The sequence below is a fragment of the Macaca nemestrina genome, chromosome 1 (assembly GCF_043159975.1).
Source record: "Macaca nemestrina isolate mMacNem1 chromosome 1, mMacNem.hap1, whole genome shotgun sequence".
Classification (NCBI taxonomy): domain Eukaryota; kingdom Metazoa; phylum Chordata; class Mammalia; order Primates; family Cercopithecidae; genus Macaca; species Macaca nemestrina.
The window spans coordinates 32,917,755-32,944,313 of NC_092125.1; the positions used below are offsets into that span (position 1 = coordinate 32,917,755).

Consider the following 26,559-nt stretch of genomic DNA (forward strand, 5'->3'; position numbering starts at 1 on the left):
AAAGGGGACCTACCACAGACTGGGACAGGATAGGGGTCATGCAGGCTGTGGGAGGAGGTGACACTTGAACAAAGCCTGGAAGGATGGGTGGGAGTTAGCACGGGAGGCAGCATATGCAGAGGCTAAGGTGTGAGAATATGACAGGTTAGGTCCATCTCAAGGGGTTTTTATGGCAGGCCGGTCTGTGTGTTTGGTGCACTAGTGAAGGATGAAGCCAGCTCGGAATCCTGGGTGCTAAATCATTTGTCCTCAGGTCAGATGTCTGTGGTGCTTGCTGAACTCTGCTCCCTAGGGTGAGTCACTGCACGTGGCTGTGCATTCCACCATGCTGGCCTGTCCCCCTCGGCAAGTGGTCCTGTGCAGATATGAAATGCAGGTACCGTCACAAAAACTACAGCCTTTTTTGAGGAGGTAGTTTCTGAAAGAGGATAATAAAGGCATGCTAACCACACACATAATTGCTTGGATTTTTGACTCCCAAAAGATGTACGTTTTGAGGAGAAAGTGGTATTTCATGCCTCACATGCCATTAATAATAGCAACTTATATTTAAGCATTTGCTATGCAATATCTCATTTACTATTCACCATAACCTATGAGGTAGGTACTGGTATTTCTTTCTTCATAGAGTTGAGGAGACAGACACTTAAATTACATGGCTTGTCCAAAGTTAGCCACCAGGAAGAGATGGAGCCCAGGTTCTAACCCAGTTTAATCACAGAGAAACCCAGACAGATTCTACAAGTTTTATTCTTTTTATTAGCCCAGACCTCGGATACTATCAATTGAAAAGTCTCCTGGTTCCCTGGCCACAGATATAATGTTTTATACAGAAAGAACTGATGGCTACTACTTCTAGGATATTTTTCTTCTCAAAGAACATATTAGAGCAGATGCAGAGGTTTATTCAGTATAATTGCTTTCTAGTACAAGGAGTCAGGAACTAGAAGAATATATTATATAAATCCAGGGTAAAGGAGAAATTTGAATGTGAAGACCAATTCTTTTTATTCCAAAGCAACTTACGGGAAAAGTTTATAGAGTTGATAAAGATGCTGGCTTTGTTTGAAAACTCCACTTCTTATTAAATGTTATTAGCCTATTACTGGAATTTCAGACCATTTGCTTAATTAGACCTTTACATTAACTCAATCATTGACATATTAGAGACTCTGACATTTGTTGAGGTTATGATTTTGACTGTGTATGTGCTATCTTTATGGAATTAGAGGGTGGTAAAGGCTACATTCTTCTTTCATCTCTCTCTTAAAGAAATTGACAGCCCAGCAAACCTGGTGACTGACCGGGTGACTGAGAATACTGCCACCATCTCCTGGGACCCAGTGCAGGCCACCATTGACAAGTACGTGGTGCGCTACACCTCTGCTGACAACCAAGAGACCAGAGAGGTTCCGGTGGGGAAGGAGCAGAGCAGCACTGTCCTGACAGGCCTGAGGCCAGGTGTGGAGTACACAGTGCACGTCTGGGCCCAGAAGGGGGACCGAGAGAGCAAGAAGGCCAACACCAACGCCCCAACAGGTAACAAAAGAGAAATGGTCAATTGGAATTGTGTTTTGAGCTTGTGGATTTGAATGGGTATGGTATCAAAGGATGTGGCCTGAGCAGAGAGACTTTGCAATTAGAAGTCTTAAAGATGAAAGAAAGACTGAGCTCTCGTGGTGATGGCAGTGGGCTGCTCTCCCTGACAGTGATGAGCTGTTCATGAGACCACTTGGCCCACTGGAAGGGAAAAGTAAAGTCTTATAGTAACAATGCTTTTAGCAGAAGATGTGTACAGGATCTGGTCATTGCAATGCTTGTGATAATACTTTTAGAGTGCTCATCAGTGCAGCAGCCCTTGATAAAATGTTAAGTTAGGAACCCTAAACGTCATGGCAGCTGTTTAATTGGAGGTTGTGATGTGCCATGTGCTTCTGAGAAGACATCGTTCCTCCCACATTTTAGGGAACTGAAAGCCGAGAAAGAATGCCTCATTTATAATGATTCTTCCTTTGAACTTCAGAACCAAGGGCTACTTTCTCCTTAGACTCCCAGCGGAGACTCAGGATGAGAATGCCATTGCCTTGTTCTAAAAGAGCTCGGGAAGATGAAAATGATGAAGATGGAGGGATGGATATGTCTTCCATGGCTTCAGAGCTTAAACCTTTCCAAATATTTTCCTTCCAGACATTGACAGCCCCAAAAACCTGGTGACTGACCGGGTGACAGAGAATATGGCCACTGTCTCCTGGGACCCAGTGCAGGCCACCATTGACAAGTATATGGTGCGCTACACCTCTGCGGACGGAGAGACCAGGGAGGTTCCGGTGGGGAAGGAGCACAGCAGCACCATCCTGACGGGCCTGAGACCGGGCATGGAGTACATGGTGCACGTGTGGGCCCAGAAGGGGGACCAGGAGAGCAAGAAGACTGACACCAAGGCCCAGACAGGTAAGGAGTGTGCATTATCGCTGTACCGGTGCCATGCTCAGGGTCTGTCTACATGGGGTTTTCTTCTCTGACCTTGGCATAAAGGGAGGCTTTATGGAAGAGCAGGTTGGTATCCTCCCATAATACATTGTGTACCCCTCACTTCCTTTTACTGGCCTCTCTTAGAATGCCTCAGTGGTGGTCTCCAAACTCTAGTCTTTAAAGATGGCTGACCACTGCGCATAGTTCTTTGTTTCTTCTTTGCCTGAGTACCTTTGTCATTAACACACTAACTGCTTCACCTTGACAAAGAGTAAATATTAAGAAGTAACTGTCATGCTGAGGGAGCCAGACTTAGGGATTGTGATCAAAAAACACCTTAAAAAAAAAAAACATTCCTCATCTGTTTAAACCCTTTGCAAGCTTGTTTTTGTTCCTGCCCTCCGAATGAATGTTTTAGGCAGAAATAATAACAGTGTTTCATTAGCTAAAAATAAGCAAATATCTAGTCATTTTTAGTTCCCCAGATGTATAATTTTAGTAATTATGTCATTTTCATGCAATAGTCCCTACTTCCCTACATGAAATCTCCTCTCTCTCAGCTTGGGCCACCTGTGGGCCAGCTGCCTGCTCCAGGCAGGGGACTTGCAGTTTCTCTTGTATTTTCTGCTGTGTACCTCAAGCGCTGCTCTTCTAGCTTGCTGTATGCAGTTTCTCACCCATTTATCTTTGGCGTTGCTGGGAGAGGTAAACTGATGAGAGGTGAGGGGTGAGGATGGGGAGAGGTGAAGGGTCAAGAAGGAGGAGAAGTGAAGGGTCAAGGGGAAGGAGAGGTGAGGGGTCAGGAGGAGGAGAGGTGAGGGTTCAGGAGGGGGAGAGGTGAGGGGTCAGTAAGAGGAGAGTTGAGGGCTCAGGAGGAGGAGACGTGAGGGTTCAGGAGGGGGAGAGGTGAGGGTTCAGGAGGGGGAGAGATGAGGGTTCAGGAGGGGGAAAGGTGAGGGGTCAGGAGGGGGAGAGGTGAGGGGTCAGTAAGAGGAGAGGTGAGGGTTCAGGAGGGGGAGAGGTGAGGGGTCAGGAGGGGAGAGATGATGGGTCAGGAGGGGAAGAGTTGAGGGAGTCAGGAGGGGATGAGGTGAAGGGTCAGGATGAGGAGAAGTGAGGGGTCAGGAGGAAGAGAAGTGAGTGGTCAAGAGAGAATAGAGGCCAGGGGTTAGGGAGGAGGGAGCCAGGGGTCGTGGAAGGTCATGCTTGACTGTAACAGGTGTTTGGGCCTGCCCTGGAGCCTGACGAGTGCTAAAGCTGACTCCGTCATGAAGCACTTCTGTGCTCCTCTTCCGCTGTGGGTCTCTCACTGTAGGCAAATGCCTGTCTTCCACTGGTCTTTTACTTCCTTTCCTCTGCCAATACATCAGGGGTTCCCCCAGCATCTCTCTGGTGGGGTCGCCCTGCCCCTCTAGGTGATCCTCTTGGACAGCTTCTAATACAACCCCAGGCCTACCCTGCTGTGCTGGGCCCAAGTCTGGTCCATGGAGAACCTGCATGCACCCTTTGTCCATTCAACCAGATGCGCAACTCTTTTGCAATGCTACAGCCTATCTTGGCTCTGTGTCGCAGCAACCAGCTATTTCCTTACCTCTTAGATATTTTAGCATATGTCAGACACCAGCCCATATGGATCCCCAAGCTTTGGGCAGGGCTTCTCACCCTTGGCACTATTGCTATTTTGGGGTGGATAACTCTTTGTTGCAGGGGTCTATCTTGTGCATTGTAAGATGTTTAGCAGCATCCCTGATGTCTCCCCCTATCCCACACTGAGTTGTGACAACCAAAACTGTCTCCAGACATTGCTGATTGCCCCTGGTTGAAAACTGCTGCTCTAGGGTATACAAAACAAAGTCTGTCAGGGATTCTATTGAAAACTGCTTATTCAAGGCTTGGGCCTCACCCATGGGACTCACAGTGTATCTTTTTCCAAATAAATCCCTTCTTTAAGTCCCACCCCATTGAATTCTCCAACATCTTTTATAGGGTGAAAACTGTTGGTCAGCCAAGGGTCACAAAACTGTTGTTTATCTTGCTTTGACTATGGTCCCTCAGGTTGGAATGTAGATACCCATTTTCTTGGGGTTACAGCCTAAACCAACATGTAATAGGATGTGTGAGCAAGTGACTTTGGGAAAATGACTTTTGTAATGAATTATTTAGAACAAAGAAATGCTAGTTGTTTTTTTTTTTTTTTTTTTTTTTTTGGTGAATGTATTTTTAAGTATCTTCTGTGTATGTGGTATGGAGGAGCATAATTTCTTGTATTTATAATGTATCAACAAGCTGGTCTTAATAATGATAGCTTATGGTCATTGGGCATCTACTCAGTGCTAAGAACTCATAATAGACATTTCTGTTTTAAAAAAATTGATACATAATAATATACATATTTATAGGTACATGTGATATTGTAATACATGCTTGCCATGTGTGATGATCAAATCAGGGTAATCAGGATATCCATCAGCTCAACATTCAACATTTCTTTGAGTTAGAAACATGTCAAATTTTCTCTTCTAGCTATTTTGAAATGTACAATAAATTGTTGTTAATAGTATCCTACTGTGCTATCAAGCACTAGAATGTATTTCTTCTATCCAACTGTATTTTTAAACCCTTAAGCCAACCTGTGTTCATTCCCCTTACCCCTACACTTCCTAAGCTCTGGTAACCATCATTTTATTCACAGCTTCCATGAGATCAATTTTTTTAGCTCCCACATATGAGTAAGAACATGCAATGTTTGTGTTTCTGTGCCTGGCTTATTTCACTTAACATAATCACCTCTAGTTCGATCCATGTTGCTGCAAAGGAAAGGATTTTATTCCCTTTTATGGCTGAATAGTATTCCATTGTGTATGTATGTATATGTGTGTGTGTATATAATGTATATAATGTATATACATTGTATATTTATATATGTTATTTATATATAATGTTATATAATATATAATATTGTATACACACACACACATACATATATATATCACAATTTCTTTATCCATCCACTAGTGGACAGTTAGGTTAATTCAGTATTTTGGCTATTATGAATAGTGCTGCAGTAAACATGGGCATGCAGATAGCTCTTTGATCTACTGATTCCTTTTTTTTTGGATGTATACTCAGCAATGAGGTTGCTGGATCATATGGTACATCTACTTTTAGTTTTTTAAGGAAACTCCATAGCTTTTATCCATAGTGGCTGTGCTAATTGCCATTCCCACCAGCAGTGAACTAGTATTCCCCTTTCTCCACATCCTCACCAGTACCTGTTATTGTTTGTCTTTCTGATAATAGCAGTTTTAACTGGGATGAGATGATATCTCAATGTGGTTTTGATTTGCATTTCCCTGATGATTAGTGGTGTTGAACATTTTTTCATAAATGTTTGTTGGCCATTTGTATGTCTTCTTTTGAGAAATGTCTATTTATATCATTTGCCCAATTTAAAATAAGATGATGATGATGATTGTTATTATTATTTTGCTATTGAGTTGTTTGAATCCCTTATGTATTCTGTTTATTAATACCTTATCATACAGACAGCTTGCAAATAGTTTCTCCCATTATGTAGGTTGTCTCTGCATTATTTTGATTATTTCCTTTGCTGTGCAAAAGCTTTTTAGTTTGATGTATTTCCATTTGTCTATTTTTGCTTTTGTTGCCTGTGCCGTTGCAGTCTTACCCAAAATATCTGCCTAGACCAATGTTCTAAAGTGTTTCCCCAATGTTTTCTTCTGTAGTTTCATAGTTTCAAGTCTTACATTTAATTCTTTAAGCCATTTTAATTTAATTTTTGAATAAGGTGAGAAATAGAGGTCTAGTTTTATTCTTCTGCATATAGATACTCAGTTTTCCTAGAACTACTTATTGAAGAGCCTGTTCTTTCCCCACTGAATGTTCTTGGTTACTTGTCAAAAATCAGTTGGCTCTAAATATGTGGATTTATTTCTGGGTTCTCTATTCTGTTCCATTGTGTCTATGTGTCTGTTTTTATGTCAGTACCATGCTGTTTTGTTTACTATAGCTTTGTAGTACATATTAAAGTCAGCTCGTGTGATGCCTCCAGCTTTATTTTTGCTCAGGATTTCTTTGGCTATTTGGGGTCTTCTGTGGTTCCATATGAATTTTAGAATTGTTTTTTCTAGGCTGGGTGCAGTGGCTCATGCCTGTAATCCCAGCACTTTGGGAGGTCAAGGAGGGCAGATCATTTGAGGTCAGGAATTCAAGACCAGCCTGGCCAACATGGCAAAACCCCGTTTCTACTAAAAATACAAAAGAAAAAAAAAAAAAAAAGAAAAGGCTTTCCATGGTACCTCACGCCTGTAATCCTAGTACTTTGGGAGGCCAAGGTGGGTGGATCACCTGAGGTCAGAAGTTCGAGACCAGCCTGGCCAACATGGCAAAACCCTGTGTCTACAATAAATACAAAAATTAGCTGAGTGTGTTGGCAGGTGCCTGTAATCCCAGCTACTTGGGAGGCTGAGGCAGGAGAATTGCTTGAATCTGGGAGGCAGAGGTTGCAGTGAGCCAAGATCATGCCATTGCACTCCAGCCTGGGCAATAAGAGCAAAACTGTCTCTCAAAACAAAAACAAAAAAAATTAGCTGGGCATGATAGTGCATGCCTGTAATCCCAGCTACTGGGGAGGCTGAGGCAGGAGAATCACTTGAACCCAGGAGAGACGGTTGTTGCAGTGAGCTGAGATCATGCCACTCCACTGCAGCCTGGGAGACGGAGTAAGACTGTCTCAAAAAAAAAAAAAAAAGAATTGTTTTTTCTAAAGAATGTCATTGATAATTTTGATACAGATTGCATTGAATCTATAGATTGCTTTTGGTAGTACAGTTATTTTTACAATATTCTTCCCATTCATGAACATAGGATATATTTCCATTTCTTGGTGACATCTTCAATTTCTTTCATCAGTGTTTTATAGTTTTTCCTTGTAGAGATCTTTCACCTCTTTGGTTAAATTTATTTATGGGTGTGTTTTTAAAAGTAGCTATTGTGAAAGGGATTGCTTCTTTGATTTTTTTTTTTTTTTTTTTTTTTGCTAGATCATTGCTGGTGTATAGAAACACTACTGATTTTTACATGTTAATTTTGTGTCATGAAACTTTATTGAATTTGTCAGTTCTAAGAGTGTTTTGGTAGAGCTTTTTAGGGTTTTCTGTATATAAGATCATGTTATCTGCAAACAGGGACAATTTGGCTTCCTTTTTTTCAATTTGGATGCTCTTTATTCTTTTCTGTTGCCTAATTGCTCTGGCTAGGACTGCCAGTACTATGTTGAATAAGAGTGGTAAAAGTGGTCATCCTTGTCTTGTTCTGGTTCTTAGAGAAAAGCTTTCAGTTTTTCCCCAATCAGTGCATTGTTAGCTGTGGCTTTGTCTTATATGGACTTTAGCGTGTTGAGGTATGCTTCTTTTATATCTAGCTTGTTGAGAGTTTTTATCATGAAACATTGTTGAATTTTATCAAATGCTTTTTACATCTGTTGAGATGATCTTTTTATTCTTCATTCTGTTGAGATGGTATTTTTATTCTTCATTCTGTTTGTGATGTGTCACATTTATTGATTTGTATATGTTGAACTATTCTTGCATCCCTGGGATAAATCTCACTTGTATCCTCTTGCTGAATTGATCTCTTTTTCTTTACATAATAACCTCCTTTGCCTCTTTTTATACTTTTGACTTAAATCTGTTTAATCTCATGTAAGCATAGCTACTCCTGTTTGCTTTTGGTTTCTGTTTACATGGAATATCTTTTTCCATCCCTTCACTTTGCATCTATATGTGTTTCCACAGGTGAAGGAAGATTCTTGTAGGTAGCACATAAGTGGGTCATTTTTTAAAGATCCATTCAGCCAGTCTTTTTTTTTTTTTTTTTTTTTTAGGCAAAGCCTCACTCTGTTGCCCAGGCTGGAATGCAGTGGTGTAATCTCGGCTCACTGCAACCTCTGCCTCTCAGGTTCAAGTGATTCTTCCACCTCAACCCCTCAAGTAGCTGGAACTATAGGCATGTGCCACCACGTCTGGCTAATTTTTTTCTGTGTGTGTATTTTTAGTAGAGATGGGATTTCACCATGTTGGCTAGGCTGGTCTCAAACTCTTGACCTTCAAGTGATCAGCCTGCCTCAGCCTCCCAAAGTGCTGGGATTACAGGCATGAACCCTGTGCCCGGCCTCAGCCAGTCTATCTTTTAAGTGGGGAATTTAATCCATTTACATTCAAGGTTATTATTGATAGGACGGGAGTGACTCCTGTCATTTGTAAATTGTTTTCTAGATTATTTTGTATATCCTTTGTTAATTTCTTCTTCTATTATTGTTTATTATTGTGGTTTGGTAGGTTTTTGTAGTATTGAGGCTTGATCCTTTTCTTTCTCCTTTGTGTATCTGCTCTGCCAGTGAGTTTATACTTTTCTATGTTCTCATGATTGTGATTATCATCTTTTTGCTTCCAGATGTAGGACTCCCTTGAGCATTTCTTGTAGAGCCAGTTTAGTGGTGATGGGTTCCCTCAGTTTTTGCTTTTCTAGGAAAGACTTTGTTTCTGCCTCATTCTGAAGAATAGACTTGTTGGGTATGGTATTCTCAGTTGACAGTTTTTTTCACCCCTTTCAGATACATGGACTATATCATCGCTTTCTCTCCTGGTCTATAAGATTTCTGCTGAGAAATTTATGGTTAGTCTAAGGGGAATTCCCTTATATGTGACCTAACACTTTTCTTTTACTGTTTTGAGAATTTTCTCTTTGTCTTTGACTATTGACAACTTGACTATAATATACTTCAGGAAGCACCGTTTTTGGGTTGGATCTATTTAGGGACTTGAGCTTCCTGGATCTGAATATTCATATCTCTCCCCAGACTTCGGATGTTTTCAGCTATTATTTCATTAAGTAGGTTTTCTATACCTTTTTACATCTTTTTTCTTTCTGGAGCTCCTATAATATGAATATTTATTCACTTAATAGTATCCCATAGGTTTTGTAGGCCTTCTTTACTCTTTTTCATTTTTATTTCTTTTTTTCTCTCACTGGGTAATGTCAAACAATTTATCTTCAAGTTCAGTGATTCCTTTTTTCTGCTAGATCAAATCTGCTGTTGAAATTCTTCATTATATTTTTAAATTTCATTCTTTGAATTTGTTAGCTGTGTTTCTTTTTTGTGATATCTATTTCTTCATTGAATTTCTCATTCATATCATGTATTATTTTTCTGATTTCATCAAATTGTCTGTCTGTATTTTTTGAATTTCATTAGGTTTCCTTAAGATCATTATTTTGAATTCCTTTTCTGACAATGTATTGATTTGTTTTTAATTGGGGTCTGTTTCTAGAGAGTTATTATGTTCCTTTGGTGGTGTCATATTTTCTTGCTTTCTTCATGTTCCCTGTGTCCCTGCATTGAGGTCTGTGTGTCTGGTTGAACAATTGCTTCTTCCAAACTTTCTAGAGTGACTTTCTTAGAGAAATACTTTTACCTTGGTTGAATTTTAATGCGCCAGTTGGGAAGGGTGGTTCTTGTAAGTTCAGTGGTGTAGTCTTTGTGCAGCTTCTTTGACTGTGTTTGACATCAGCAATAACTATGAACATATCAGTGGCCTAGACTACAGAAGTTTGTGGTAGTGGTGGTGGCAGCATAGGTTGTTAATGTCCTTGGTGGCAAGGGCTGTTGTGGCAAGGGCTATTCTATTCTTATTTTCTCCATAATGGGAAGACTTAGCTGAAGGGCTCTCTCTTGGTGTCAGATCTGACATGGCATAGAAGCAGCTGCCAAGGCACTGGATTTCAAGTACAGGTGCTCAAAGCAACTATGGGGCAAGTTCTTACTTAGGCTCAGGGTCTTGTGAACCTATAGTGGCACTTCAGTCTTGGGATGCAGAGTGGTCTCTGTGTCAGGGCTGGATATAGGTTGCCCATGGTGCCTATCAGCTTGGCTTCAGGGGGTCAGGTTGTAACTGTAATTCTACCCCTGGTGGGCAGGGTGCAGCCCTGGTTTAACTTGGAAGAGAAAGAAGGGCTCTGGAAGTGTGAACCTAGAGTGCAAGATATGGCTGTAATTGCTGTAATTTGGGAAACTGCACCAATAGAGTTCAGTGGCAACTTGGATCCCTAGGGGTGAGGAATTCTGTAGTGGTGATTCTAGACTCTGCAATGGTGGGACTTGACAGTATCCCAGTCTCTGTGAGGCCAGATGCAGCAGCAGCAAGCTCCCCAAAATAATCAAGCACACTGTTTTTTGGGCTGTACCAGGGCAGGGAGCAGCACAGCAATGACTCTACTCCCTGGGAGAAGGGTGTCTCAGGAGCTCAGACTCAAGGGGCCTACTCCAGCTCTAAAGAAGCAGAATACTAGAGCTGTCTGGCCAGTAAGGTGGGGTGTCTCAGCCAGCCACTGCTGTATTTCCCTGGGACCTAGGATACTATGTCAGCACAGCCCTAGGATATACAGCTGCTCAGCTTGGCTGAGGCACTGATTCCCCAGCAGGCAATGTGCCACTCCAGTTCAGTCCTGAGGGATGTGACTATTCTAGATAGCCTCAACACCATTGTCCTGGGATATAGGGCTCTGCTAAAAGCATTGTTCACTTAGGAACTGAAACTAGTGCAGTTTCGGCTTAGGCCCCTATGGGTAGGGTGCTGCCTAGTGTGAGAGAAGTGGGTGGAGCTGTTTTACCAAAGTACTGATTCTCCAGGGAAGAGGGTACAGCTTCAGCTCTGGAATGAGTGGGTAGGGGATGGGGATGTGGAGTGGTTCCACTGCTGCTTGGCCCCATGGGGAAAGGTGTAACAGTTGCTCACAGCTCTGCTTGGAGATGTCAGGTCACTGAGTGGTGGTGTCTCAGCAGCAGTTTACCCTCAGGGATGAAGGGGTGAATGGCTACTCACCCCCAGAGCAAGACACATTCCAACAGTAGTCCCGGTTCCAAGATGCCAAGACGGTGTAGCACAGTAGCCATGCAGGCCACAGAGGATGGGGCACAGTATTGGCTCCATCTCTAAGGAGCATAGTTGTGTGCCTGTAGGCAGCTCCCTCAGCTGGGCTTAGTGCCTGTGAGAGCTGTAGGAGATCCCAATGGTGATGATGGTAGGTGTACAAGGTGCTGATAGGGGCTACTGGGATCTTCTTGCTTACCTTTTGCTGTAGGGAGAAGTTCTTCCTGGTTTCCAGCTGCTCTTAGCTGGGCAATGGAGTGCTGGGATCCCAGGGTTTCCTTCTGTTCTCTATCTGGCTATCCTGAGTTTCTGTGCTTACCAGAGTTTCTGTTTCTCCTTTGATATAATCCTGCACTCTCCTTTAGTTTTTTAAAAAATATTGTTGTTTATTCTTTGTTGTTGTTGTTTTTATGCAGAAGACGAGTGTCAGGGATTTCTAATTGGCCATCTTGCTGACATCACACTAGGAAACATGTTATTAACTCATATAATACTCACAATAATTCTGTAGAATATGTACTAATATTATTTTTCCCTGCCTTTTTTTCTCTTGTGGAGAAAATTGAGGCAGAGAGGTAGGTTTGCCCTTAATTACGTTTTAAATTATAGAGTAAATATTCTGTGGCTTCAGAGTGGTAAACACTGTAATACTTTAACATTTTCAAAGCCCTTTGCTACATAACATTTTTTTCTCTTGGTTTACAGAGCTACTCAGAGTGTGGTAAGTGCAATAATCACTAACAACCACTTTTAACAAATACAGAAGTAAAGTAAAGCAATTTGCCCAAAGTCACAAAAACAAGTTAGTAAGTTATGAAATTAGTTACATGCATGGAATATTCATGCTTGAAGGAATCTTAAAAGTTTATCAAACCCAAACCTCAGATTTTACAGATGAAGAAGCTGAGGCCCAGCCAGCAGCAACTGAACTGTCCAGAGCCACAGCTGGCAGACGGCAGAGCTGGGATTAGATTGCTAGTAACCTGGCTCCACCCTGCACCTCTACTCTGCCTCTCTGGGCTGGAACTAGAACCCAGTTCTTCTGACTTCGGATTTAGTACTCATACCACTCTCCTGTGCTGCTTTATTGAAAATCCAAGAATCCAGCTGTGGGGATAAGGTCTACATCCATGAAATGACTGAAAACCAGCATGTGATATGGAGAAACCATAAGAACAGGAAACTGCCTCACCACAAGTGAAATGCCCAGATCTCACTCTTTGCTACCTGTTAATAGTGTTTATTGATCAGCAATTTTTTTTTCAGACATTGACAGCCCCCAAAACCTGGTGACTGACTGGGTGACAGAGAATATGGCCACTGTCTCCTGGGACCCAGTGCAGGCCACTATTGACAGGTATGTGGTGCGCTACACCTCTGCCAAGGACGGAGAGACCAGGGAGGTTCCGGTGGGGAAGGAGCAGAACAGCACTGTCCTGACAGGCCTGAGGCCTGGTGTGGAGTACACGGTGCACGTGTGGGCCCAGAAGGGGGCCCAGGAGAGCAAGAAGGCTGACACCAAGGCCCAGACAGGTAAGGAGCATTGTTCTTTGGGAATATAAGAGCTTTCATGCTAAGTCAATGGATGACACGTTTTGTTTTCCTTCTCTGACATTGGCAGAAATCAATGATTAATGGAAGAGTGGGATGGCGTCCATCCTTTCATAACAGATTATACACACCATCCCTCATTTTCCTTTAACTAGTTTCCTTGCAAGTCAGGGCCACATGGCAGTCTCCAAGCTATGATTACATGGTCATGTCCATCAGCTCCTCTTCTGATTGCATGGATCTTTTGCCGTAGACAGTATCAAGGGTCTCTTAGTGAGTCTGTGAGTGGGAACAGAAAATGAAAATCAAATTTTGTCAATAGTATACTGAAAATTTGACTTTAAGAATGTAGACGTCACATCTGCCATAGCAAGGAGATGTATATCATTTGGTTTATGACAAATGAATCATATTATAACTATAAAACAAATTTATAACTAGAAATTATGATAAGTTCTATAAAGGAGATGACACAGTGTAGGTGTAGAGAATAATGAAGTAGTGATGTTTCTCAGATAGGATGGGTAAATAGCAATAGGATACACATGACCAGAACAACCAAATAACTGTTGCTTAAACAAGAAAAGAGCATGTTCCCCTCTGTGGAACAGCAGAGTATACATTGGCCAGAGTTTTGAGGATAAGGACAGCTCTTGCGTTATATTCTTATTTTAGTGGAAGCGATATCTAACCATATTTTGTACCGTGATTTAATCAGCAAACCAGCATGATGAGTGAATCTATGATGTACTAGAGAATATTCACCCAGGGTTTTACTTTTTGCTGATTTATTTAATAATATATAGTAAGTACTTTCCATGTGTCCTGCCCACTACTAGGCACTGGGAACACAGGAGAATAGGATGCTGCCCTTTCCCTCCAGGGGCTTATATTTAGGGGTGGCTTTTAGAATCTTCTAGTATGAAATAGGAGGTCTTTACTGACATGATGCCAGACACAAAATTATTAGTTCCTTGTGAGCAGAAACCATGTATTTCCCAACTCTGGATTCTGCACACTGTCTAGAACATTTCGTGCATAGAGTTGGGGCTTGATATACCCTTTCTAGATGAATAAAAGATTTGTTTTGCTAAAGACTTGGTAGAGGTAACAGCCTGGATTTTCAGTTTCTGATCTATTTTGCTTTTCACTTGAGGAGCCTGGTGTATCTCCGGGGAGAAGATGATGTCCATGAACCAGCTAAAAACAAAACAAGAGCATATGAGGCGGAAACCCCATAAAACATGAAAGGGTTTCACCCCACGCAAAATGGTCATGAGTTTCTGCACTCTGGGACCTGTTCATAGTGCATATTGATCAGCATTTTTTTTTTCCAGACATTGACAGCCCCAAAAACCTGGTCACTGACCGGGTGACAGAGAATACAGCCACTGTCTCCTGGGACCTGGTGCAGGCCACCATTGACAGGTATGTGGTGCGCTACACATCTGCCAATGGAGAGACCAGGGAGGTTCCAGTGGGGAAGGAGCAGAGCAGCACCGTCCTGACGGGCCTGAGGCCAGGCGTGGAGTACACGGTGCACGTGTGGGCCCAGAAGGGGAACCAGGAGAGCAAGAAGGCTGACACCAAGGCCCAGACAGGTAATAGGAGTGAAGAGAAGAGCAAACCGGGGTAGTTAATGCAGGTTGATCTATTGCAGCTGAGTGGTGATGCAGCTGCTTTTGGCATCTGTAACCGCAGGGCTGCAGAGTGTTTTAGGAGAGTTTGCTGTAAAAAAAAAAAAAAAACAAAAAACAAAAAACAAAACAAACACTTTCATTCACCTAAAGAAAGAACAAAGTGTTACAGGATACAGGAAAGGGGTCCCAATCCAGACCCTTAGAAAGGGTTCTTGGATCTCATGGAAGAAAGAGTTCTGGGCGAGTCCATAGAGTAAAGTGAAAACAAGTTATTAGGAAAGTAAAGGAATCAAAGAATGGTTACTAGCCATAGGCAGCGCAGCCCCGAGGGCTTCTGGTTGTCCATTTTTATGGTTATTTCTTGATGATATGCTAAACAAGAGGTGGATTATTCATACCTCCCCTTGTTAGACCATACAGGGTGACTTTCTGACATTGTCATGGCATTTGTAAACTGTCATAGCGCTGGTGGAAGTATAGTAGTCAGGATGACCAGAGGTCACTCTCATTGCCATCTTGGTTTTGGTGGGTCTTGGCTGCCTTCTTTACTGCAGCCTGTTTTATCAGCAAGGTCTTTATGACCTGTATCTTGTGCCGACCTCCTGTCTCATCCTGTGACTTAGAATGCCTTAACTGTCTGGGAATGCAGCCCAGTAGGTTTCACCCTTATTTGACCCAGTTCCTGTTCAAGATGGAGTTGCTCTGGTTCAAGCGTGTCTGAAAAACTACAGTACTGGACCCAGTGGGAGCAGTCCCACGAATGTCTTTTCCCACAAATGTCTTGGAACTCTTTCCAAAGCCTGTGTTTTCAATCATTGTGTCTCTCAGCTATAGACAATTATAGAAAATAATGTAAAACCAATATGAAAGTCTTAAAACCACTGATTAAAAACCTGTTTTGTGGCAAGCTATTTTGTGTAGGTTTGACAGAATAGACGCTGTGTAATAGAAAGGAGCAAATATTCATCTGGGTGCTGGAGCCCTGTTTCCTTGCAGTAGGCAACTGACTTTTAGTGAGTATCGTCTAAGTGCCAGGCCTGGGGAACACAGTGGCGAACAAAATAAATATCTCTACTCTCTTGAAGTCTAGTGTGAAGATAGACAATAAATAAGAAAACACATTTAAACCTGTAAATTGTGCTAAATTCTGTGAAGGAGATGAACATGGTATAGGTATAGAGAATTACAGGGTAAGGATGTCTTGTAGATGGGAAGGGTGAGTAGTAATAGGATTGCTATGCTATTGCTATACATTGACAGAAACACTCAAACAACAGTTGCTTCAGCAGGAAAGGAGTGTATTCCTCTCTGAAGAATGGCCAGGGCTGATACGGTCACTCCTCATCCAGGACACCCAGGCTGCTTCTGTGATTGTTGCTTAGTCATCCCTAGCAAGTTGCCCTCCTTTACCTGGTCACCACCCTGTCTGCATTGTAGCCAGTGGGAAGAGGCATGCTGAAGGTCAGGGCATCACTGGGACATTGTACACATCAGCCCTTCTCATGTTCCATTGCCAGGTCCCAGACAGACCTCACTGCACAAAAGGCTAGGAAATGAGGTCTTTAGCTGGATGGCCCTGTGCCCAGCTTTACTTCAGTTATGCTGTCCTGTCCAACACAGCAGCTGCTAGCTACATGTGGCTATTAAAATTATTTTTATTTTTATTTTATTTTCAGAGACAGGGTCTCATTCTGTTAGCTAGGCTGGAGTACAGTGGTATTATCACTGTTCACTGCAGGCTTGACCTCCTGGGCTCAAGCCATCCTCCCACCTCAGCTTCCCGAGTAACTGGGACCATGGGCACATGCCACTAAGCCTGGCTAATTTTTAATTATTTTTAGAGATGGGGTCTCACTATGTTGAACTCCTGGGCTCAAGTGATCCTCCTGCCTCGGCTTCCCAAAGTGCTGGGATTACAGGCATGGTCACCATGCCCAGCCTAAATTTTAATTAATTAAAAATAATTAAAATAAAAAATTTTCTTATTTGGATTAGCCACATTTCAAATGGTCAGTAGCCACATGTGACTAATAAAATTGTGGTATTGGACTGTGCCGATCATAGAATACTTTCATCATTGCAGAGAGATCTGTTGGACAGTGAGTATGCTTACAGAAGAAGGGGGAGAATGGATGTTGATGAAAACTAGCCATTTCTGGCAGAGGGAAGAGTATGTGTGATGTCCCTCAGCTAGAACAGTACCGGGGATGGCTGGAAAATGAAAAGAGGCTAGTTTTGCTGGAGCATAGTGGGCAGGAGAGCAAGTAGCCTGAGATGAGGTGGGAGGAGCAGGGGCAGGTCAGCCAGGACCGTTTGGTACTTAGAGGACAAAATGGGCTATATTTATTAATACTAGAAGAGTGATATGATGCAGTGTTCATTTAAAAAACACTTTCCAGGCCACAGTGAGGAGAATAAATGGATAAAATGACAAGGATAGAAGTGGGGAGATTTGTAGAGAAGCTGCTAGAAAAGTCTGGGTGCAAAATGCTGATTGTCTAGATAAGTGTGATGGCAAAAGGGATAGAGAAGAGGGGATGTCTGGAATATATTTTTGAGGCATGGATGATAATACCTGTTGATAGATTTGAGGTAGGAAGAAAATGAGGACTCAGGTATGACCTGTGTTATTTATTTGAGCAACATGGGAGATTGAACTACCATTTCTTGAGAGGGGAGACTGAGAAATAAAAAGTTTGGGGAGGAACATCAAGACTTTTAAATATTTAAGTTCAAGATACTTGTGAGATTCCTTGTTAGTTGAGTGATTCATTTATTGTTTACATAAATATGTATTGAGTGTCTAATACAGGCCAGGCACTGTGGTGGAGATGCAGTTGTATAAACTAGTGAGGGGCTCAGAATTAATAGATATTGTGGAGCGATTAACATCTAGTTGGTATTTAAAGCCACGGGCATGAGTGAGATCACCTAGGCGGAAAAGCAGAGAGAGGAAAAGAGGGAGCTTTGGGACAGGTGCAGTGGCTCTCACCTGTAATCCCAGAATTTTGGGAGGCCAAGGTAGGTGAATTGCTTGAGCTCAGGAGTTTAAGACCAGCCTGGTGAAATCCTGTCTTTACAAAAAAAATACAAAAATTGGCTGAGTGTGGTGGCATGCACCTGTATTCCCAGCTACTCAGGAGGCTGAGGTGGGAGGATTGTTTGAGCCTGGGAGGTCAAGGCTGCAGTGAGCTATCATGGCACCACTGCTCTCCAGCTTGGGTGAAAGAGCGAGACTCTGTATCAACAAAACAAAACAAAGCAAACAACAAAGAAAGGGAGCTTTGGGTGCTCCAGTGTTTGAAGGTTGCTGACAAACGACTGAAGAAGAGCCAGTGAGTTAGGAAAATCAAGGGAGTGTGTAGTCACGGAAGCTGAGGGTTGAGAGTGTTTCAAGAAGGAGGGCGTGGATCAGCTCTGCCAAATGCCACCCAGAAGCAGTGTAAAGTTGAGAAAGGCAAGTATGCATTAGAGGTGGCAATACAGATGTTGTTGGTGACTTAGACTAGCAGATTTAGTTGTGTGGCATAGAAAGATGCAAACACAATTGATTGGAGAGTAAGCAGTGAAGTTGGGTATGTAGACATTTCTCTTGAGACAATCTGTCAGTTTAGGGTTGCAGAGAAATGGAATGATATGGGGGAGGATGGGGGATTCTAGACCTTGCTTGTCTGGGACTGATGACAGAGAAGAGGAGATTGATGACACAGGAGAGAAAGGGCAGATCTGCAGCAAAGTCCTTGAGAGGGTGGGAGGGCCCAAAATTCAGAGTGAAGAGTCTTGACTTTAACATAAGATGTCAACAGGAACTTAGCCTGTACCCTCCATTTCCCTGGGCCTGCATTCTCCTCCTGTTTTATAAGTCAGAAAGGTTGGAGGATATGACCTCGGCTCTCAAAGTAACTAGATACCAGGGAGATCAGAAAAGAGGTTATATCCACAGAAGTTTTGGTGGCTCATCTTGTTGCTTAGCAAGTTTTATTGTTATTTTGATGAGAATTACAAGGACAGAAATTTTTTATATATAAAAACTGGGAGAAGATCTGATTCCTTCCAGTTTTATGTCCAGTGGTTTGTTTCCTTGGAAATGAGACCAGGGGCCTTTGACTGGTGTTTTAAGTAGAATTCTACCGTTATTAATGATAACATGATGGAGAGCACCTGGTGATGGGGTGGTAAGATGGGACGCCCTCCTTTGTTCTAAAGTTCAGCCTTTTCTAAATCCTTTTAAAAAGAAATTGACAGCCCCAAAAACCTGGTGACTGACCGGGTGACAGAGAATATGGCCACTGTCTCCTGGGACCCGGTGCAGGCCACGATTGACAAGTATGTGGTGCGCTACACCTCTGCGGATGGAGAGACCAGGGAGGTTCCGGTGGGGAAGGAGCACAGCAGCACCGTCCTGACGGGCCTGAGACCGGGCATGGAGTACATGGTGCACGTGTGGGCCCAGAAGGGGGACCAGGAGAGCAAGAAGGCCGACACCAAGGCCCAGACAGGTACTGAGAGGGACCAGGCCAGGGGAACCCCTCACACTTACCAGGAGAGAACCTTCCTCCATAGGCTGGGGAAGGGAGCAGGAGGGTGGTTGCTTTACCCGAGGGCATTCTTCAAAGTGGTTCCTTTTTTATGTCTTTGAGATAATTAAGTTGACCCAACAACACAGCTAAGAGAGTGTAGAGGGAGTGCTGGTGTCAAAGGCGGCCTCCCTCACCCCTCCACCTGGCCCAGCGCTCATACTCTCCACACTTGCTATGGAGAAAATGGTTGGGCCTTAGCTGCAGTTGGGAGAAGATAGAGGCAGGAGCCTCTTCTGTTTCCATCTTCCACAATGGAGGCAAAGGGGGTGCATCTTTCTCCTTTCCATCCTCAGTTGAGGAGGAAAGGCACCTGAACTGCATGTATTTTGTGTGTGTGATGGGGCCTCTGGTCTTGGCGGAGCATCAGGGAGGTCAGAACCCAGAAGCACTTGGAAGACAGCACTGTGCCCACCCTGAGGTCTGTGGGCCTCTTCAGGCAGTGCGGGCAAGGTCTGTCCATTCCATCCTTGGCTGAATGCACCAAATGTTGCCACAGGACCTAGAGATGTCTTGAATTTCTCTATGATCTTTATTAGTTAAAATTAACTTGCATTTTTAATCTAAAAGGTAATATATGCTTGTAGTAAATATTTTCAAACTAAACAGAGATGTGTTAAAAAAAAAAAAAATGGCTGGGCACGGAGGCTCATGCCTGTAATCCCAGCACTTTGGGAGATCGAGGCGGGCGGATCATCTGAGGCCAAGAGTTTGAGATCAGCCTAACCAACATGGAGAAACCCTGTCTCTACTAAAAATACAAAAATTAGCCAGGTGTGGTGGCAGGTGCCTGTAATCCCAGCTACTTGGGAGGCTGAGACAGGAGAATTGCTTGAACCCAGGAGGAGGTTTCAGTTAGCCAAGATTGCACCATTGCACTCCAGCCTGGGCAACAAGAGCGAGACTCCATCTCAAGAACAAACAAACAAACAATTCTTCTCTTTGTCCTGGACTCCCTAGTACGCAGTGTTGCTCTCCAGATGCAACCAGTAGCCAGTTCTCCCTCCTTCCCTTTTTCCCACTTCCTACCTCCTTCTCCCCTTCCTTTCTCTGTTCCTTTCTCCCTTATTCCTTTCTTCTCCTCTTTCTTCTTTATCTTCTCTTGGTTTCACCTTCTCCATTTTTGAAGACAGCAATAAAAAAAATTCTTATTTTCCTGCTCCATAGAAATGTGAAAGTAACTAAGACATATATCTCTAGTCCATAACCAGGGGGTGGTGGGCAAAGAGGTGGCAGGAGATTGCTTAAGATATTAAAATAGCCACAGTTTTGCCTTGATTATGAAATCAGGAAATTCGGTTTTTCTGTGAGACGACTAGAATAAAATCCATGCCAGATGTTATGCTTTAGAAAATCAAACCAAGTTGATATTACAGAAACTCAAAATTTGTCAAAACATACTAATTCAAAACAACAGCTGTCTGATTTCTATTAAAATACTGCAATTCAGTTCTCAGCTGAAATGCTACTGGGTAGAAAATAGCCTGGAGGCATCTTTTTGGGAAGTTCTAAATTAAAATAACCTTCTGTGATAATGCTTTTTCAAAAAAGAAATTTCCATTCATATCTTCTTTGGTTAAAAAAAAAAGAGCCTTCTGACCAGTTATGATGTTGACTAGTATTTTTACTGAGCTTTCGTTTTCCTGGTCTACAGTGCACACTTGCTTACCCACACTTGCTTACACACTTGCTTTCCCTCTAGTGTTTGGGTGAGGAAGTACATTGAAGAAAAGCTCTGCTTTTCCTATATCCCTTCTCTTTCCCTCCTCCCTCCCCCACCTCTTCCTTTCTTCTCTTTTCCTTCCTTCCTTCTCTTTCTTTCTCTTTCTTTCTTTCTTTCTTTCTTTCTTTCTTTCTTTCTTTCTTTCTTTCTTTCTTTCTTTCTTTCTTTCTTTCTTTCTTTCTTTCTTTCTTTCTTTCTTTCTTTCTCTTTCCTTCTTTTCTTTCTTTCTTTCTCTTTCCTTCTCCCTTTCTCCCTTTCTCTCTTTCCTCCTTTCTCTCCTTCCTTCCTTCCTTCTCTCCCTCCCTCCCTCCCTCCCTCCCTCCCTCCCTTCCTTCCTTCCTTCCTTCCTTCCTTCCTTCCTTCCTTCCTTCCTTCCTTCCTTCCTTCCTTCCTTCCTTCCTTCTCTCTCTCTCTCTCTCTCTCTCTCTTTCTTTCTTTCTCTTTCCCTTCCTCTGGGACCCACCCAATGCCCTGTTCTTCTTGTCTCTAATGGGTCTGTACTTTTAGAAACAAAGGTCAGAAAGGCCCTGTGGCAGGGAGGAAGAGAGTCTGCAAACTGCTTGAAAGAAGGAGGAGAAATGGGAGGGTTTGAAAGGGGAAAATATAAACTGGTATCTCAAAAATTACCTTGCCTCAGTTGTATCTTAGTAATAACAATTACCTGACTTTCTACATACAGAAATTGACCCTCCCAGAAACCTTCGTCCATCTGCTGTAACGCAGTCTGGTGGTGTATTGACCTGGACACCCCCCTCTGCTCAGATCCATGGCTACATTCTGACCTACCAGTTCCCAGACGGCACAGTTAAGGTACGGGGGATTCCTTGTCTTTTCTCCTGGTGCCTTCTCTTCTGTGTGAAGCAATTAACTTGGGCCAATCCGCTCATTTGGTGGCCTCATGGCAGCTTGCTGATCTTTATTGATCACATTGCTGCTTGTACATCTGCTCCGGGTTATTTTGTTTATGGTTAGTCTTCCTTAATAAATGTAAGCTCTATGTTTGTTTCATTTATCACCATATCTAAAGTGCATAGGACAGTGCTTAGCACATGGTAGGTGTTTGATATATATTTATCGAACGAATTGATTAACCCTTATTTCAAGGGTTATAGCTCCCCTTAGAATCTGAAGGCCAGCAAATTTTCAAAGCCTGTCCCAATGGAAAATTATTATTCTCCCTCCTTGCCAATGAAGAAAGAAGGGAGGAAGGAAAAACAGGAAGGACACTTAGGTTTATTTGTTATCTTAATTAGTGCTTATGACAGCACCGCTAGGAAGATTAGCCCTATGTTTATAGAGGAAGTAAGACTGGTTCAGAAGGAAGTTTATTGAAATACCAACTATCTCCTTGTCTCAGATATCAGTGGCCAGTTTCACCTCCCCTATTAATTTCTTCTTAGCCCGGCATTGCCAGCCTGTTGCTGCCAGCGATGGCTGTAGTTAGAGCCCCTGTGTGTATCTGAAGGCCAAAGTATCCCAGAAACTTGGCCGGTAATCCTGAAGCTGCAGTCCTGGGTACTGGCTCTCAGCTGATGCTCCCAGTGGTGCTGACTCTCCATGGCATGGCTCTCCAGAGAAGTGGCTGGGACCCACTGTGATTCTGGGCTGCCACTGAGGCTTCAGAGAGACAAAAGACTGTGCCCTCAGAGAGCTTCTGTCATTAGTACCCGGGAATGCTGTTGACACCTAGGGTGCTAGTGGGTGATAAACTGAGTCACTAGCTGTCTACTATCTGCCTTGTTTGGTAGGAGATACAGCTGGGACGAGAAGACCAGAGGTTTGAGTTGCAAGGCCTGGAGCAAGGTGCCACCTACCCTGTCTCCCTTGTTGCCTTTAAGGGTGGTCTCCGGAGCAGAAATGTATCCACCACCCTCTCCACAGGTAATGTGGAATCCTGTGCTCTGAATGACCATGCAGTGAGAACCAGCATTGGAGAGGCTAGCAAAGCAGTCCAGGGAGGAGCAAGTGGATGCAGAACTATTGATTTCTCTAGGCATGGGGAAGTGGAAATGGAGTTATGTGTTCAAAAGAAATCCATCCCACAATGGGGAGGCTAAAGAGAGGAGTGAAAGAGAGTGTTATTTTGTGGGGCAGTTGAGTTGGGGGAGGAGGTGATGTGAACTTGACTTTTTCCTGGTACATTTGGGGAGTTGAATAGAAAAATAAGATATGAGTGAAGAGTTGGAAGAAGCTAAAGTAGGAAGTTACAAAATGATTTCCAAACAAAATAAGTTGCCTTAACATAGGGAGAAACTCCACCTCTTTCCTCCTTGCCCAGCTCCTAACAATACTCTCTCTGCTTGGCTCCCAGTTGGTGCCCGTTTCCCACACCCTTCGGACTGCAGTCAGGTTCAGCAGAACAGCAATGCCGCCAGTGGTCTGTACACCATCTACCTGCATGGCGATGCCAGCCGGCCCCTGCAGGTGTACTGCGACATGGACACGGACGGAGGTGGCTGGATTGTGAGTCACGCAGAACCCTGGGGAGCTCTGCATAGGGCCTTGCTTCTCAGCCCAGGATGCCGGTCATGGATGCTCCACAGAGTGTTTGGAGCCCTATTTCTTCTCCACCCATGGAAGAGAGGAGTTTTGGTGGCTTGTTGCTGTTTTTAGAGAGATCCCAATGTTACAGGAAAGCAATCCCCATCCAGATCCCAAGAGAAGGTTCTTGGATCTCATGCAAGAAAGAATTCGGGGCGAGTCCACAGTGCAAAGCAAAAGCAGGTTTATTAAGAAAGTAAAGTGGTGAAAGTACAACTACTCCATAGACAGAGTAGGGCGTTTCTGAAAGTAAGGAGGAATGCATGCACCCTAGGTACGACACTTGTTTATATATAGGATAAAAAAAGATCTTGAGGAGATGTGCTCTGTTACAAGGGTTTGTGATAGAGGATTAATTTTCTTAATTACTGTATTTTGCAAGAATCAATATTATTATATTTAAAGCAAAATTAGGAGTGCTTCTGTTCTCAAGATATCAGGATATCAGGACATTCCTAAGTCTGGGTCTGTTTAGTAAACACTGTCAATCTGTTCCCTTAACCATAAACATCTGGAGGCTCGGAATACCTAACTTTCTGGGAATGCAGCCCAGCAAGTCCCAGACCCATTGTCTTAGCACTCACTCAAGATGGCTCTGGTTCAAACGCCTCTGACACCAACCCACTGTAAGGATAGAGCCTAGTACTTATTCCCTGTCCTAGAAGGCTTGTGGGTTGATCATCATCTAGTAATGCCTTATATGTATGTATTACCTATATTTTACCTTCTTCAAAGCACTTTGAACACATGACCCTCACACAACAGCTTTAGAGTAAGTGAGAGAGGATTGTTTTTCCTATTTTACAGATAGGGACAGTGAGGCCCACAGAAAGAAGTGCTTGACCTAAGTCATACAAGAATGACAAAGCTGGGACCAGATTTCAAGACTCCAGCCTCCTAACTCATTGGTCTTCTTAGTGAGTTCATCTCAGGTCATCCAAAATGCAAATGCATAGCCTGTCTGGGGAGTTCAGTCCTCTGAACTGGAGTCTGTTGTCCAAGTTCTGTACCCTGGCTCTACAGTACAGTAACAAGGCCTTTGAGGTTTTGATTGGAAAGACTAAAGCCTGAAAGACGGAAACTTGGGCAATGCTCTAATTGTCCCTCTTCTGTGTAGACGTTTTATTCTCTCGGGCCATTGTCTGCCTAAACCACATGGCAGCTTCTTTGATTGCAGCAGCCTGATCCAATTATATGATGAGCTGCTTTTGAGGGTTGCAATCTGATCCTTCCATCTCCCCTTGCCCCTTTTCTTCCTGTGCCTGAATGATAAAGACTCTCACTGCTCCAAGCTACAATGCAGCCTTAACCTGCTGTGCCTCCGCAAGTCACTGTGGGAAAGAGAGAGCATGATCTCATAGTGCTCAAACCTTATTCATTTACACATTCACTCAGGGGCCTGGGAAACCAAAGACACTTGAGCAGACATGAATAAAAAGATACCATCTGATGAGCAGCAATGAAGAAAACTTATTATCTGCACAGCGGCATCTGACGGTTGAAAGGCAGTAATTGGATTGGTTGGGGGAAATTCTTGATTGATGTAAAAAACAACAGAACAGAATGTAACATGGGAGGTCCTCTATCTGACCAGACCCATAGGGCTGTACCTGCTGCTTTTCATCAGCACCATTGTAAGGCTAAGCATTCTGTCCCTTCAGGCCTGCAGTCCAATTTCCTGCCTTTGTGCCCATAATTGACCTTTGGCAGGATGTTTGTATTGTCTAGTGTGGCCTTTTTGTAAGCCAAGCTCCCACAGAGAAAGAGGCGTTTATCTGGGACAACATTTAGAAAGAGATCTGTCAGTCTGTCTGCCCTGGAATAGTCATGACTTATTGCACAAATATTTATTGAGTGCCTACTGTGTGTCAGGCACTGTTTCATGTACTCAAGATCCAGCAGTGAACCAAACCAATCGAAATCCCTGCCCCCAAGCAGCTTGCCATTTATATCCTGCTCATGGAAAGGACCCCTCCTCAAACACAGAGATTGGTTCCAAAAATAATAAAACCACTGTGCATTCTGACCCTCCCCAGCCCCAACCCCACCCCAAGTCTTGTTTTCTGAGCCAGATTCCTGGGGGTCGTGCAGGAACTGAGGTTCTGCAGGGTTTTACTTAAAGGCACCATGCTCCAGAAAACAGAGTCCTGAAAACTTCCCCACAAAACATTTTACTCACAGTTGTCATAGTTTTTTGGGGGGAGTTCAAGAGTCCTTTGTCACTGAAGGATGACCCGTAGTCAGTTTCTCTGTTTTATTGAGCTTTTAAAATCCTTTTATGGTAATTCTTCCATCCCAAGCAGCAGGAACTCAATTTGAAGAACAGACCAGAAGAACTGTGCCCTGAGGTAAACTCTGCCGCTGGTGGGAGGCTGGAAAGAACATCAGGGAACACTTAATGTCTCAAATATTTCCATCTTTGTTTTCCATCTTGAAAGTCTTAAGGGCTGCATTAGAGGCTCTTTCCACAGACATTTCAGTGCAAGTTTGACTTTTTTTCTCTGTATTTAGTCATTCAGGGCATTGAATAAGTTCTAAAATGCAATGACCACTCTAGTATAGAACGAGACATAAAGAGGTTTTTTTTCCCCCCTTTGAAACTTACTTGGTCAGGGGGTTTTATGATACCCTAATAGTTCATTATAGGGTGTTTTCATCTCATCAAATGAGAGTGGCTTAGATTCTGAGTGAGTCAGTTAAGGCTGCCTGATCCAGATGCATCAGTGGTCCCTGTGGGTCCGTTCATTTGGAAACGGATATAATAAAATGCAAACCAACATTTATTGAGCGATCATAACAACTTCTTATATCTCTATGTGCCACGGTCTGGCTTAACTACTTTATGATTTACTACGATTAATGACCTTGCTGAAGCCTTGATTTAAGCTTGTGACCGAGAGGCTGTTAACATGTTAATCTAACAGTTTGGAAAAGTGAGGCTTGTCAAGGTTGCCCAAGCACACAGCTAGTAAGTATAGAGCTGGTTCTGGTTCAAAACAGTGATGCAAAGAGCACCAGAATCATTTTTGGAAGCTTCCCTGGCCCAGATGAAGTATTGTTACACACACACACACACACACACACACACACACACACACCCCGCT

The 26,559-nt window shown here is 43.2% G+C and overlaps 1 protein-coding gene across 10 annotated transcripts in view; it reads left to right on the top strand.

Moving 5' to 3' along the window:
• LOC105484458 (tenascin N) overlaps positions 1-26,559 on the top strand; it is a 124,080-nt gene that overhangs the window by 81,781 nt on the left and 15,740 nt on the right. For all 10 annotated transcript variants that reach the window (XM_071069651.1, XM_071069655.1, XM_071069636.1 and 7 more), the window contains 8 exons: positions 1,273-1,539; positions 2,188-2,451; positions 12,690-12,956; positions 14,312-14,575; positions 18,850-19,113; positions 21,594-21,724; positions 22,663-22,795; positions 23,226-23,377. In XM_071069651.1, the coding sequence (XP_070925752.1) occupies positions 1,273-1,539; positions 2,188-2,451; positions 12,690-12,956; positions 14,312-14,575; positions 18,850-19,113; positions 21,594-21,724; positions 22,663-22,795; positions 23,226-23,377 (1,742 nt within the window). The remainder of the gene's footprint in view (positions 1-1,272; positions 1,540-2,187; positions 2,452-12,689; positions 12,957-14,311; positions 14,576-18,849; positions 19,114-21,593; positions 21,725-22,662; positions 22,796-23,225; positions 23,378-26,559) is intronic.